Genomic DNA, 13,292 nt, shown 5'->3' on the forward strand with positions numbered 1-13,292 from the left:
TTTTCTTCTCTTAGGAAAAATATTTATCCCTAAAGAAAAGCCCATAGAAACCTGTACAGAAGAGAAAGTGACCCTGGATCCGGAACTGGAAGAAGCCCTGGCCAGCGCTTCGGACACGGAGCTCTATGATCTTGCAGGTTAGATAACAGAGAGGCACGATGCCCCCACACGCCCGGTTCTCCTCTGCCTGCACCCGCCACCAGGAGCGTCTCACGATCCCCCAGGACCTGCCGTTCCACTGCACAGAGAGGTGCAGAACCTACAGGCCACGCAGTGCCCAAACTCATCAGAGTTTATATCCTCAGCGTTTATTTTGAAGTCCTGGAATACATTATTTCTTTTCCAAGCATGTTACTATCCATGTCCTCCTATGAGAAACCCCAGCGTGAATGCCAATTTATCAAGCTAACCACATGCACAGTCAAATTATTCTCAGATATGCCAACCAATACAAAGAGCAATAAGAGGTTCAGGCTATATATTAGTGAAGGTAAAAAAATTACAAAGATTAGCAGTACAGCACTGAAACAAGTTACCCAAAGAGACTGTGGGACTTCCATCCCTGCGTGTTCTGAGGATCCAGCTGGACAAGGGCACGGCTGACCTGGTCAGTGTTGGCAACGCTCCTGCTTGAGCAAGGTGACCCACAGCCTTCCTTCCAGCTGGCATTTCTGTCATCTATACCACATTGATACGGTTGTTCAAAAATCTATATGAAAAATGTCTGTATCTCCAGTATTTAGACCCTGAAGACTCTCCCTGACAGAAAGCATGACTCAGTTAATATTTTATAAAGGGGGTTTTATTTGGGGAACTAAACTAGAATTTGTAGCAGATATTTTTCTGCAGTCTTTGCCCTTGCCGTTAACGTTGTATCCTGTTGCTGGCATTTACACATTCTAGCTGTTCTTGGAGTGCACAACATGGTCAACAACCCAAAATTTGATGAAGGAGGAGCCCGCAGTAAAGATGGAAAAGGAACCGTGAGAAGTAAGCAAGCAGATTTCTCTTGTGGGCTATATGTCATCTTTAGGGACACCTATAGGTTGGGCATATTGGTCTAATTTAGTGTGAAGTAACCGGGCCTTGCCTTTATTGATCTAATTCATGATCTAATGAATTATTAATTGACCTAATTATTCATCTAATTATTTAAAGTAAACACAATCTTAAAATTCATTATCTATAATGACAGCAGTACTATGCAAATGAGTAATTCCTAAGGAACTTTGTTTTCCTAGAGAGCCATATCTGGCTCTGCAGCGCGGCTTGAAAGGATGGGAGTATTTAAGAAGTCAAGACATACATATTTTGATTTCAGTTCAGGCAGCAGACAGAGCACGTAGCGAGCTGTAACTCAGAGGTGGCTGTCTCGCCTGAGTACCTACACTGAGTACCTATGCAAGCGATAAACCACTTGTAACCGCAGGGCTTGAAGGCGGCAGAATCGCCGGCAGAGCCCCGGGAAGCCACACTCGCTCCTGCGGCAGCGGATTGAAACGTTCCCTGTTAAATGTTCCTTAGGTAGGCAGGAGGCAAGATCATTCAGGAAACCCCCCAACAGAAACAGCTGTAGTTACTGAAAGCAAATCCAGAAACGTTTGCACTAAATAAACAGAGCGTTGGTGAATCAGATCTGAGCTCAGCAGCCGACAGGAGGCTGGATGGGGGCACAAATGGGGTATGTCTGAATTCCAAGTTTTTCTTGAGAGTGGCCAAGCCTTGATCCAGAGCTCATCCCCTCCAAGCTCTGGGGTATCAAGTGGGCTAAACTTTGCTTGTTAAGACACTGTTGTGGAACGCCCTTCTCTAGGGAAACAGTACTCTAAAAGTGTTTTCTTCTTCTAAGACCACGAGAACAGCAACTTTACCAAGGACTTTCATTTCCATTCTTCATTACTAAAGGGGAGGAAAGAAAGCAGACAGGACACAATGTCAGTTCATTGTTCTGAGGATTAGGATGCTCTGCAAGCCTCCCCAGCAGGGCCCTGTGCGAGCTGCCATCTATCTCATAACAGGCAACTGCATGCATTGCTAATCCACATAGATTTCAGAATATTTTTGTTGTACTGAGTCAAAATGTCAGCTATGAGAGTCAGCGAAACTATGTTCCAATCACAGACTCAAGAGCCAGAAAGATCACTGTCATATCGCTGTACTCTTTGGTCCAAAAGCAACAACTTTCCTGAGCCAAGTGGAATTTTTCAGTAAAAGGAGACATTGCAAAAGTTGCCAATCAATGCAGTGAACAGCACCATGATTAAAGCAGCAAAATAAAACTCATGGGAAGCAAGAAGAATTAGAAAATGAAAAATCCTGCTAAGCCTAGGCTGAGTGTGCTGTGCTGTCTAACCTGAGCACGGGCTACCGGCCTCTCCCCTCGCTCCTAGCTCGAACAAGTGTTACCGCAAGTGCGGAAAATGATTTGCTGTCTTGTGTTTATTTTCCATCCTTGCATCCAATGTGAATTCCCCATATGCATTTTACAGTAGTTTTCATTTCCCTACTCCCTAGAGGGCCAGAGTGTTATTTAGGGATATGTCAGGTCTCTCGGGGAAATACTAAAAGAAGAGTTCAAAGTGAAAAGGAGCAGAGTAAAAGCAGCTCGAGGCTCGTGGATGACTTCATCTTTACTAAGACTGTGAGCTCTAAAAAGAAGTATTTGGTTTTCTTTTGGTCCATGATATGGTGTGAACGTTACCCATTGCACTCAACAGCTAAAGTGTTTAAACATACTTGTGGTCAGTAACATATTCCCTTCTTGCCTCTAGTGGCTTGGATGGTCAGGGCTTATAAATTAATCTCCATAACTACGTATGCAGGAATTAGAAGTACTAATTGTGTTCTAAGTGATGATTTGTATGCATTTCAGCATTAAAAAAAAAGGATCTCTTTGGAGCTTGAATACTCAAAGGCTTCATAAATCTTGGTGCCAGCAGACAGACTTGCTTTTCCTGCTTTGATAGTGGGGTTTTTATTATTATTCTTTAGAAAGCGCAGATGTTGCAATTTTACAAGAGCTAATTGAATTTATAGTAAGGCTGATGGCATCAGCCAAGAGAAGGAAACGGAGGGGCCTCCTGATCACGTTCCTTTATGTTAGCACAGTCTATTCCTAGGTGCAGAGATGTTTTCTGAGCACACCTTCCTTTACAGGAATTAGACAAAGAACAAATCAGACCTTATAGTATATTACATCCTATACAATAGCCTTTAAAGCTGCTTTGGCTCAAATTAATTGTACTGGGACTTCTGTACATAAAGAAGAGTTTACTCATGACGATGCCACCCAGCCGCTGTGAGCACCACCTCCACTGACGCGTGTCTGGGTGTGCACAAGGTGCAAAGGGCATGGCAGGGGTAATGGGGCTAGTTGTCCTCTTTCCAGGTTTTGTGGTTCATATAAACCCTTTCTTGAATGCTACAGTCCAAACCTAAGCGGGAATTGGAAAGTCAGACTGTTACTGATGATGCCTGTTCCTCATGTCAACATCTCCTGAGGTTTTGTGTTGCAGATGTGGTGAAAGGTGAAAAGGTCAAACCCATCTTTGAGGAGCCACCTAACCCGACCAACGTGGAAGCAAGTTTACAAAGGATAAAAGCAAATGATCCTAGTCTTACAGAAATTAATCTCAACAACATAAAGGTAGATGCTGTGTTTCATTTACAGTTTATGGAGGGTTTATTCAAATATTTTCCAAAGCCCTTGCCTTTTATCTTCAAATTTTCTCTCTCTGCTGTTCAGGAAAAGCAGGACACACAGGAAAGGGGTGTGGAGGCAACTGCTGTAGAGGCTCTGAGGTCACCAGTGCATGATATCGAATCAGATACCAATTCAAAGCCCAAGGGGTGACTCCCCCAGGCTGCCCTTCTTCAGCGGACTGTAAAGCAAGACATCTCATGGGCACTATGTAATCACCACCTGCCAAATTCAATTAGCCCGCACGTGCAAATGGAGATTGAACAAGCGGTGGTAAAATAGGGCAGTAGCTCAGAGATCGGTCACACGCTTGCGTTGGCCTGACCCAGTTAAAGGCAGCGCTGACTTCACACCCTAGCGCAGCCCTCCACGGGGCACCAAAACACATTGTCCACTCTGAGATACCCTTAAAAGCATTGCACATGTTTAAATTGTGTAGATTATGGCTATTAATTGGTTTGATAATAACTAAAATCAGTGTCTAGCTTTCCTAATTACTGAATTTATCTTCTTAATGCAGAATATTCCTATTCCAACACTGAAAGAATTTGCAAAAGCTTTGGAGAGCAACACACATGTGAAGACATTCAGCCTGGCAGCTACTCGAAGCAATGACCCTGTAGCTATTGTAAGTTTAAACACCGTTTGGGGGAAAAAAAAGGCAACACAACAATTTTAACTAGGTCTATGTCTGCTTTGGGATGAGTTCCTCTTGTTCCCTTGGAGCATTTTCCTGTGATTATGCAAAGTAGAGGTGTAATCTCTTCTGATTTACTTATATGCTCTTCTAAGCCTATTTGTGTTTTATATGTTTGTAGGTACTAAGCCATGTTTTGCACATTCCCTGTTCTTCCCTGAAACTCTCAAGTTGTTCTCTCATATTCCCTCTTTCTGATCACTCAGGCATTTGCAGATATGTTGAAAGTGAACAAAACCCTGAAGAGTCTGAATGTGGAATCCAACTTCATCACTGGGACGGGTATTTTGGCACTGATTGATGCACTGAAAGAGAATGAATCCCTGACAGAGATTAAAATTGACAACCAGGTAAAGAGAGAGCATTGAGCAAGTCCATTTTTCTTTCCCTTCTATAGGGATTCCCTGGGCGTTCTAGAGGGCTCTGGCCAAGCCAAGGCAGCCTCTGGGGCTCAGTCATTCTGCAGCTCATGTCCCACGCCTGTGCAACCAAACAGTGGAAAGCTTCTAAATAAGACAGGTCAAAGCCAAATATAAAATCCAGAGCAAAATCTCCAGGGATGGGATTGTCTTTGTAGTTCACAGCACAGTACTAAAATATAACCACTTATCTCTCTCATATGAAAACAAATATTTTCTTTTCTTTTGGGGATATTTCACCCTATCACCAGAGGCAGCAGCTGGGGACAGCTGTAGAGATGGAGATTGCCAAGATGCTGGAGGAGAACTCCAAGATTCTCAAGTTTGGATACCAGTTCACAAAGCAAGGTCCAAGAACCAGGGTAGCAGCAGCTATCACTAAGAACAACGATCTGGGTAAGATGCTACTACCACATCTCATCATTTGTTTATGTGAGCCAAGCTCTGAACTTTCTAGACACAGCTCCTCCTGTCAGTACACAAGAGTGAATTTTACCTTTACAACATTCCACCCTGCCCTGGGGAGACCACACCTGGAATATTGTGTCCAGTTGTGGCCCCTCAGTTCCAACAGGACAGGGAACTGCTGCAGAGAGTCCAGCGCAGCCACCAAGATGCTGAAGGGAGTGGAGCATCTCCCGTGTGAGGAAAGGCTGAGGGAGCTGGGGCTCTGGAGCTGGACAAGAGGAGACTGAGGGGTGACTCATTCATGGGGATCAAGATGGAAAGGGGGAGTGTCAGGAGGATGGAGCCAGGCTCTTCTGGGTGACAACCAGTGACAGGACAAGGGGCAATGCGTTCAAACTGGAACACAAGAGGTTCCACTTAAATATGAGAAGAACCTTCTTCCCGGTGAGGGTGGCAGAGCCTGGCCCAGGCTGCCCAGGCCGTTGTGGAGTCTCCTTCTCTGCAGACATTCCAACCCGCCTGGACACCTTCCTGTGTAACCTCATCTGGGTGTTCCTGCTCCATGGGGGGATTGGACTGGATGAGCTTTCCAGGGCCCTTCAACCCCTGACATTCTGGGATGCTGTGATTCTGTGTGATTCTGTAATCACAATCAAGAGGAGATGGAAAGACAATCTGAATTGCTCTTTCATTACAAATTACACTTCCACATTAGTGCTGGGCATTAGTCTGACCCTCAGGCACACCCCAAGAGCAAATCCAGCGATGAGAAGTACCGTACGGTGCGCTGCCCCCGGAAATACTGCTGTATTGTCACGGCTGCCTCTCTCAGCCGCAGGAACCTGTGCGTCCTCATGTCTTTGCCCTGCCCAGGACAGACCCAGTCTGTCCAGCCAGAGGAACACAAAAGTACTTTCCTGCCTGTGTGACCAAGCACAGGCAAAGACAGTAAAGGTTTGCAAGCGCTACCTGGGTGTGACATGCTCTGCTCTGCCCTGTGTGCTCAATACGCAGAATAAGGAGGAGATGACTAGGCATGACGAGTAGACAATAATAAGAAAAAACACATTAACTATGTGCTTTTAGTCAATTCTGCCTCCGAGTGGGGTGTCAAATCGTGACGCCTTTGCTGGCTTCAGCTTGGGTTTCTCTCTGGGACAACTACGACAAAAGTTGAGCTAGAACCTATTTCTTTCACACATAATTTTGTTTGTTTTCATTTTTAGCAGCACCAAAGCATTCTAGTGATATACTGCTGGTCCTGAAACTGTTAGTGCCCAGGTATTTGAAATATCCCAGCAAGGAGGAGAGAAAAGCCTTCTTCCCACTGTTTAGCCAGTTACCATTAGACACACATCCTGTACCTTACCTTCATTTCTCAGCTTTTGTATTGTGTGGTTTTGTTCAAGATTTAGTAGGACGGAGTTCAATAAAATAAATGAAGCAATGAAACACTGAAAGCGGACACAAATGACTGATGCTACACTGTAGGCTTAGGAATAATGCAGTCTGTTTGCCAAGAAAGCACTATGAAACAAACCTCCTGATAGCGAACTAATGGGATTTTTGTAGTTATATGTTGTTGTTATTGACTTTCTGTAGTGAAAAGCATTCATTCATTCAGCTTTACTGCAGCTCAATATCAGAAACAGGACGTGACAGTTTGATGTAAGACCAAATTTTATATCACATAAAACAGGAGAACCTCACTAACCTTGTCTGGCCAAGGCAGAGAAGACTCACTACCTTTTCATTAAAGTGCGGAGTAGCAAATGCTGCCCAACCAGACCTACCCTATACCAGCTGTAATGTATCCTAAGTGCTGTAAAAATTAACATGGGGCCAAAATAATCCTGCCCATAACACAAAGCTCACTGCTCTCTGCTTCACTAAACGGCAACTTCAGCCTACTTGGTTTCTTGTGAGAATCCAGAGTTAATTTATTTATTATCAGATGGTTGATGCAATCAGAGCACGTGAAGTTTAAGCAGATAATTTAAGGTTCGATATGATGTTTTCCTTGTTACCGATACTCACTAAAATCAATACCTAAGAGTACTTCAAATTATTTTCTGAAAGGATGTGATTCTTGCTTACCTATAGTATACACTTGTGCAATTAGAGAAGTCATTTATTGTTGATGCCTAATGCTTAAATAATCCAGAGTACTGCCATGCAGACTGGAGCACACCAGTATCAATTTAGTTGTAACACAGTGGCTTTTAAAACAACAACAAAACTGTGATCAAAATCTAAATGGAGCCATTGGGAGGAAGCACTGGAAATGGTGACCACTTCATCACCCAATAGCTTTAGCTCAGAATCTGATTTTTATAGAAAATGTATTGACATAAACACTTGGTGAAATTCTACAATCTGTGACCTAGAAAACTGCTGTTTAATTGCAATTGTTTTGCTTAGCACTAAGATCTGTTAATTATGACATTTAAGGACATAATCCTGCTGAGTATTTCTTGGAAGCTCCTTCCTTCCTGCTCATGTTGCTGGAGGGGAGTGTGGCCATGAGATAAGTCCTCGGGTTCTCAGGAAAGCAACACTGAATGCTTTTTTCGTGTTTTATTGGTGCAGTCCGTAAAAAGCGGGTGGAAGGAGAGCGGCAATAGCCACATCATAGAGGATGCAAGACGAGATCGAGGCCACCACCAACTGCAATCTCCGTGTTCACTGCTCAGAAGGGAAAGCACTGGAAAACCATTATAATGGGAGTTGCTTATTTCTGTTAATGCCACCTTTTAAACCTTGAGAATGCAGCCTGTTCATTTTTAACTTTCATGGTTAATTTAACTTTTATGAGAAAGATTCATAGTGGGTTTAATTTTAGTGAAAAAAAAATGTTTTGCAATATCTGAAGCCAATATGAAGAATCTTAACTGTGTTGCTGAGCATAACATGTAGTGACATTTACCCTTATTTTAGACACTTTTTGATGTGTTAAAATATGATCTTGTGTATGGATAAGGGATTCTCTGCTGAAAATAGCAATTTTAGGGCCAAGTTCTGCAATGCCTTACATTTGTGAATAATCCTTGTACGGGTGTGGTCCTGCTGAACCGACTCCTGCAATGGGATGCTCCCGGGAGCACAACCAGTAACGCCAGCGTAGGTTTGCGGCATCTCTGCGCCTCTTTGGGCCTCCCTGCCGCAGCAGAACCAGGACAGCTGGAGCGGCGCCCTTCTACCTTCCCGGCTCTCCACCTGTCCAGGTCCAAGCGCAGGATCACGCCTAGACCTACAAACATTGTCAAAGCCTACTTGTTTACATCAACTTACATTAGGTGGATCGTTTTGCAATGTTACACTGATGCTTGTTATCCTTCCTCCACATTGTAAAGTAACATTAGTGCTGCCAATCCTGTAGACTTTGAATGTTTTGGAATTTTTCCTAGGCCAACAGGTTTTTGTTTGCTACTAGAATGCACAGTTTACAGCTATTAATCTTAGTCTAAACAAGTATTCTGAGCAATATTTGTTTTGCTTTGAGCCATGTGTTTGACTTGCTTTAGTTCTCATATTTATGTACTTTTGTTAGTATTATAGAAGTGTTCTCAGGACCTTTTAGATAAAGATTAATGAAATTGTTAAGCCAGGAGAGCAGCTATGCTACCAGGGGAAAAAATATGTATCAAAAAGGCAGTTGTGACAGCTCCATAACTTACATTTACAGGCTCCGGTTCAGGTTTGTCCCTGTATCATAAGGCACTTAGGTATTCGCATCAGCACTGAGCTGAATAAGGGCAGATTTCAGCATACGCACAAATGCTTTGCTAAATCAGGGCCTTAACTCAGATGCTGGACTTAATCTTAACCCAGCGGAAAACACTTGCGAAGCAGCAGCTAACCCCAGTTCTCAGCAGCATCAACATTTTAGTAACAACTCAGTCTGATGTTTCATCTCGTGCGTTTTACAGTCTAAACCTACTCTCTGCCGTGGTTTTAGCACTGCCACCAGCTGTCTCTGCCTAACAGCCAGGGCTTCCCTCTGGTTGCACATACAGGCACTGGAAGGGCCAAGGGAGACCCGGGTCAGGCGTGTCACACATATCAGTGCTTTCAGAAAGCTGCAGAAATGCACCAGGGGCTATCGCTGCTACCCTAGAAACAGCGGCCTCTCCTCCGAGAGCTCCATCAGGACAAGGGGACGATGGGGATGAAGGTGATGGCCTCACCCCAGTGTCAGGCACCGGGGGATCAGAATCACGGAGAGCACCAGCAGCCGTCAGTACCTGCTTGGCACGTTTCCCCAAGTGATGTTTTAGTGATCAGAGCTGGAGCGCAAGCTAGCAGGATGAACCCTCCCTCCGTGCCTTTCAGAACGGAAAGGAGTAGGTCAAAGGCACCACTGTGCCTGCTGGGTGATGGTCTTCACGCTGGAGTCCAAACCGAATAACATACACTTAAATCCCACTTAAAACAGTTTGTTAAAGTGGCTTGCTGAGCTGGGATCTAAAGCACAGTATCTACAGTTTACTTCTCTGGAGAGCTTCTAGTCTTTGCAATTTCCACCTCTCCTTCCCTTCCTCAGAACAAGGCTAAAACCTTCGCTTTGCAAGCGAAAAACATAACACACAGGGCAGTGTTGCTGAGATTTTCCCTGGATCTATGCAGGATTTGCTGGGAAAAACTTTGATGTCCCATTTAAAAGAAATGACAAGTTCTGTAACACAGTCATAACTTTGCATGGGCTTAAGTAAACAGTCCTTAAAAACACGTGAATGACTGGGAGATACTGGGCTTTGCAGCATCAACTCTCATGGGTAGGAAGAATCCTCATCCCCAAAATGAAAAGACTGCAGTTGCTGACAGACTTCAGTGGTTACAGAATCACACTGCCCAGTTATCTTCTTTTCCTTGGATACAACCAAGGGAATACCAACTATCAATCAATTTTTTAAGGCATTTTGAAGTTTTTTTGGTTTATGTTTTTTGGGGTTTTTTGTTTGTTTTTTAAGGGTGGTATGCATATGTGTTTAAGGGAAACAAGTGCAATCCATTTTTAGTCTTAATTGCCGCTTAAAGCGTTGGTGTTTGCATGCAGCAGTTTTACGAGGATGGATGGGTCTGCTTGCTTCACAAAGTCTGCAGCACGTCACCCTGTACCACTTTGCTCAGAGCCGCGCAGGTGGTTACACAGCCAGGCGGCTCCGTCCACGTCAGCTCTAGTTTGCACCAGGGACCAAGGCAGGGCTGGGGAAGGCCTCGGGGGCTCTCCACCCATTCCTCTGCCGTGCTCTCGACACTCGAGAGCTTCATCTCACACACCAGCCCCGCCAGACAGTGCCTGGAGCTGCGCAGCCCATGGCGGGCACCTGGGAGCTCTGGCTCCTTCCAGCTGACATGAGAACTCCTAAACCCTCGGCCTCTTCTCCAGGCAGCTGCTGCCAGCCCTGCGGGGGGCTTGGTGACCAGGGACACGTCTGTCCTGCCTCTTGTGTGCTCTGCACAAGGGCTTGGTTGCCACCCGGCCCGGAGCATCACCAGTCGCACATTGCAACGGTTTAGAGATCCGTGTGATACAACACCACCACACGACGGTGATGCTCAAAGCCAGATTTTCATATTAATACAGGATTATTTAGCTGGTTAAAAATCTCTTCAATTAACATGAAGGGGGGCAGGGCATGACTAGTTATTTTAAATGTTACTTTCAAGCAACATTGGGCATACTCAATGCTGAATGGGGAACAGGGACAGAAGAGTCCTTTTCTCTTAAGCGAACATCCAGGAGTAACTGTCTATTTTTGCACATTGCTTCTCGTGTTGACAGCTTCAGTTTGGTTTGTATTTTTTATACAGTTTTTTCACGGAAAAGCTCAACTTTGTGCGTGTCCTAACAAATATGTGAATTGTAGCGTGCACTAGAACCATATGTGTACATGTATAACTCTAGATAAAATGATATTTCTGGAAGAAAAGTAATTGCATGCGCACACCGTGGTGCATATTACTCAAGAGGAAGGGAATTACCATGCTATGTAACAGTGACTCCCCAGCGTTGTGGTTTTTCTAAATAAATCATCATGAAGGATTTGGATTTGCAGTTTCTCATGGCTTTGTGCCTTGAATCAAGCCTCCCTGGATGCTTTCCCCTTGGTGGCTCTTGTGGCTTTCACTCGCCTGGATCATTTGCCAGGTTTCAGCTCCGTTCCTCATGAGCTGCAGCTTTGTGAATGTTGTTTGGGTGCTCAGAACCACGTTTGGGAGCAGAGAAACCCGGATTTTCCTCCCAGGTTTAGCAGACCTCCCAGATTGAAAGCAAGTTCGTTTTACCTGTCCATGCCTTGGCTTGCACACTCTAACGTCAAGCTAATACTTTCCTGCCTCCCAACTCAGTGAACGCTGGAGAAACTCTGAGATTGTCAGATGAACATGCAGCAAGAGATGCACTTTTCTCTAAAGGAAATAAATGGGAAATTAGAATCTCCCATTTTCAGAATGTATTGCTATCTGAGATACTTTGGATGAGATTTCTGTCACGCATCTAGACATCTGCAAATATCGTGGCTTTTCACAGGCAGCTTTAGGAGTGACTGGGTACCAGCTCTTACCAGTTGCAATATAGGTGTAGATCCACAAGTCCCTGTCCTTGGGCAGTTATTAATATGTACCATAAGAATCTGGCCCAGGCACCCAACCCCCTTCTGGGAACTTAACATGCGTTTGAAAATTATGTCCCATATCCCAAGACTAGACTGTATTACTAGTGTGTTTGGTGGTGGTGGTTTGTTTTGTTTTTTTAAATATGTCATCACTTCAAAAACAAGTACACAGTGCAAAGTGAAGAGAAAAGCAGGACCCTTATTCTACAATGCCTAATATTTTCTTTAGCTCTGGTTTCAAATTCCACAGCCCTGAAATGATATGACAAAGCAATAATAGATCTCTGCAGGTTGCTGTTCTTTCTTGAAATGAAAAATGAGTCAGTTTATAAAGAGCGGCTGCCACTGGAGCTGCAAAGACCGGATTGCATGTTTCCTTCATCACTAACTCACAGAAGAGAAAGATTTCGCTGTTGTGTGAAATGTAGAATCCAATTTGACTGTGTGCAGTTGTATGCATAAAATCACTGTTGTCTGATCAGGATCTTGCATGCAAAACATAGTAGAAGAACTATATCAAATTATCCCTCCTCAGCTACCTTCTACTCAGGTAGCCTGCAAAATGAGCTTTCCGTGAGCATCAGGTAGAAATACGTGTATTTCCATCCTCTCTTCTCCACACAGCGTCTCAGCAATTTTCATATGGCACCTCACTACAATCTGACACCAAGAACATACACTGATTTCTTCCATGGTATACACAGCTTTAGGCTTCAAGGGAATCAAGCACATCGTGGAGCACCTAAAGGCATAGGCTGAGTTAATGAAATGGTTAAGCTGACCCTTCAAACCTTTGCTGCATGTTAAAACACCCCACAAACTGCCCAGAAGTACCCATGGAGAAGGACAGTTAAAGAAACCTCCGAACATCCCCACACAAACTACGTGTTCTCTACAGTCCCAGGAGAGTTTGCAGTTCATCCGCAAAGAAACACAACATCTTCCCTACACATTTAAAGAGCATCCTTACTTAGGTCAATACTTTAAAATATCTCGGTATCTTTCTATTTTTCCTCTCTTGCATGCCAAAAAATGGATGATAATCTTCAAGAAAATGAGGAAATCTCATAGTGAAAAACAAGGAGGTATCTGCTCCCCAGCAAGCGGTTCTGCTGGGATGTGCAGCGCCTAATGTCAGAGGGAGCGCCCATGGGAACCATGCAGCACAACTCCCATCAGTGATCTGGGAATCAGAGAGCACAGCTGCACCGAGGCTCAGGAGGTCACGCACTCCATTTCCCGTCTCCAAGATAGGGTTTTATTTCTACGTACCCCACAGCTTTTGCTATGGTTTTGGTCCTGCATCCCTTTAATTGCAGGGGTTGTGTTGAAGTTCCTTGGGATTTTGCAATATATGCTGAAATCATAGATACTGTATTCCCACCTCCTCACTATGAACCTTCACCTCAGGAATCAGCTTCTTCCCTTGCACCCATTTCCTTTCAGAGTGA

At 44.3% G+C, this 13,292-nt stretch overlaps 1 protein-coding gene across 1 annotated transcript in view; it reads left to right on the forward strand.

Annotated features, from left to right (window-relative positions):
- The window catches only part of LOC102091144 (tropomodulin-2), a 30,914-nt gene extending 19,638 nt beyond the window's left edge, over positions 1 to 11,276 (forward strand). Inside the window, exons 4-10 of the mRNA XM_065076417.1 lie at positions 15 to 137; positions 904 to 990; positions 3,516 to 3,646; positions 4,221 to 4,328; positions 4,604 to 4,747; positions 5,068 to 5,212; positions 7,814 to 11,276. Coding sequence (XP_064932489.1) covers positions 15 to 137; positions 904 to 990; positions 3,516 to 3,646; positions 4,221 to 4,328; positions 4,604 to 4,747; positions 5,068 to 5,212; positions 7,814 to 7,848 — 773 coding nt within the window. The 3' untranslated portion in view covers positions 7,849 to 11,276. The remainder of the gene's footprint in view (positions 1 to 14; positions 138 to 903; positions 991 to 3,515; positions 3,647 to 4,220; positions 4,329 to 4,603; positions 4,748 to 5,067; positions 5,213 to 7,813) is intronic.
- The last annotated feature ends 2,016 nt before the right edge of the window (positions 11,277 to 13,292 follow it).

This window comes from Columba livia, chromosome 11 (assembly GCF_036013475.1).
Source record: "Columba livia isolate bColLiv1 breed racing homer chromosome 11, bColLiv1.pat.W.v2, whole genome shotgun sequence".
Lineage (NCBI taxonomy): Eukaryota > Metazoa > Chordata > Aves > Columbiformes > Columbidae > Columba > Columba livia.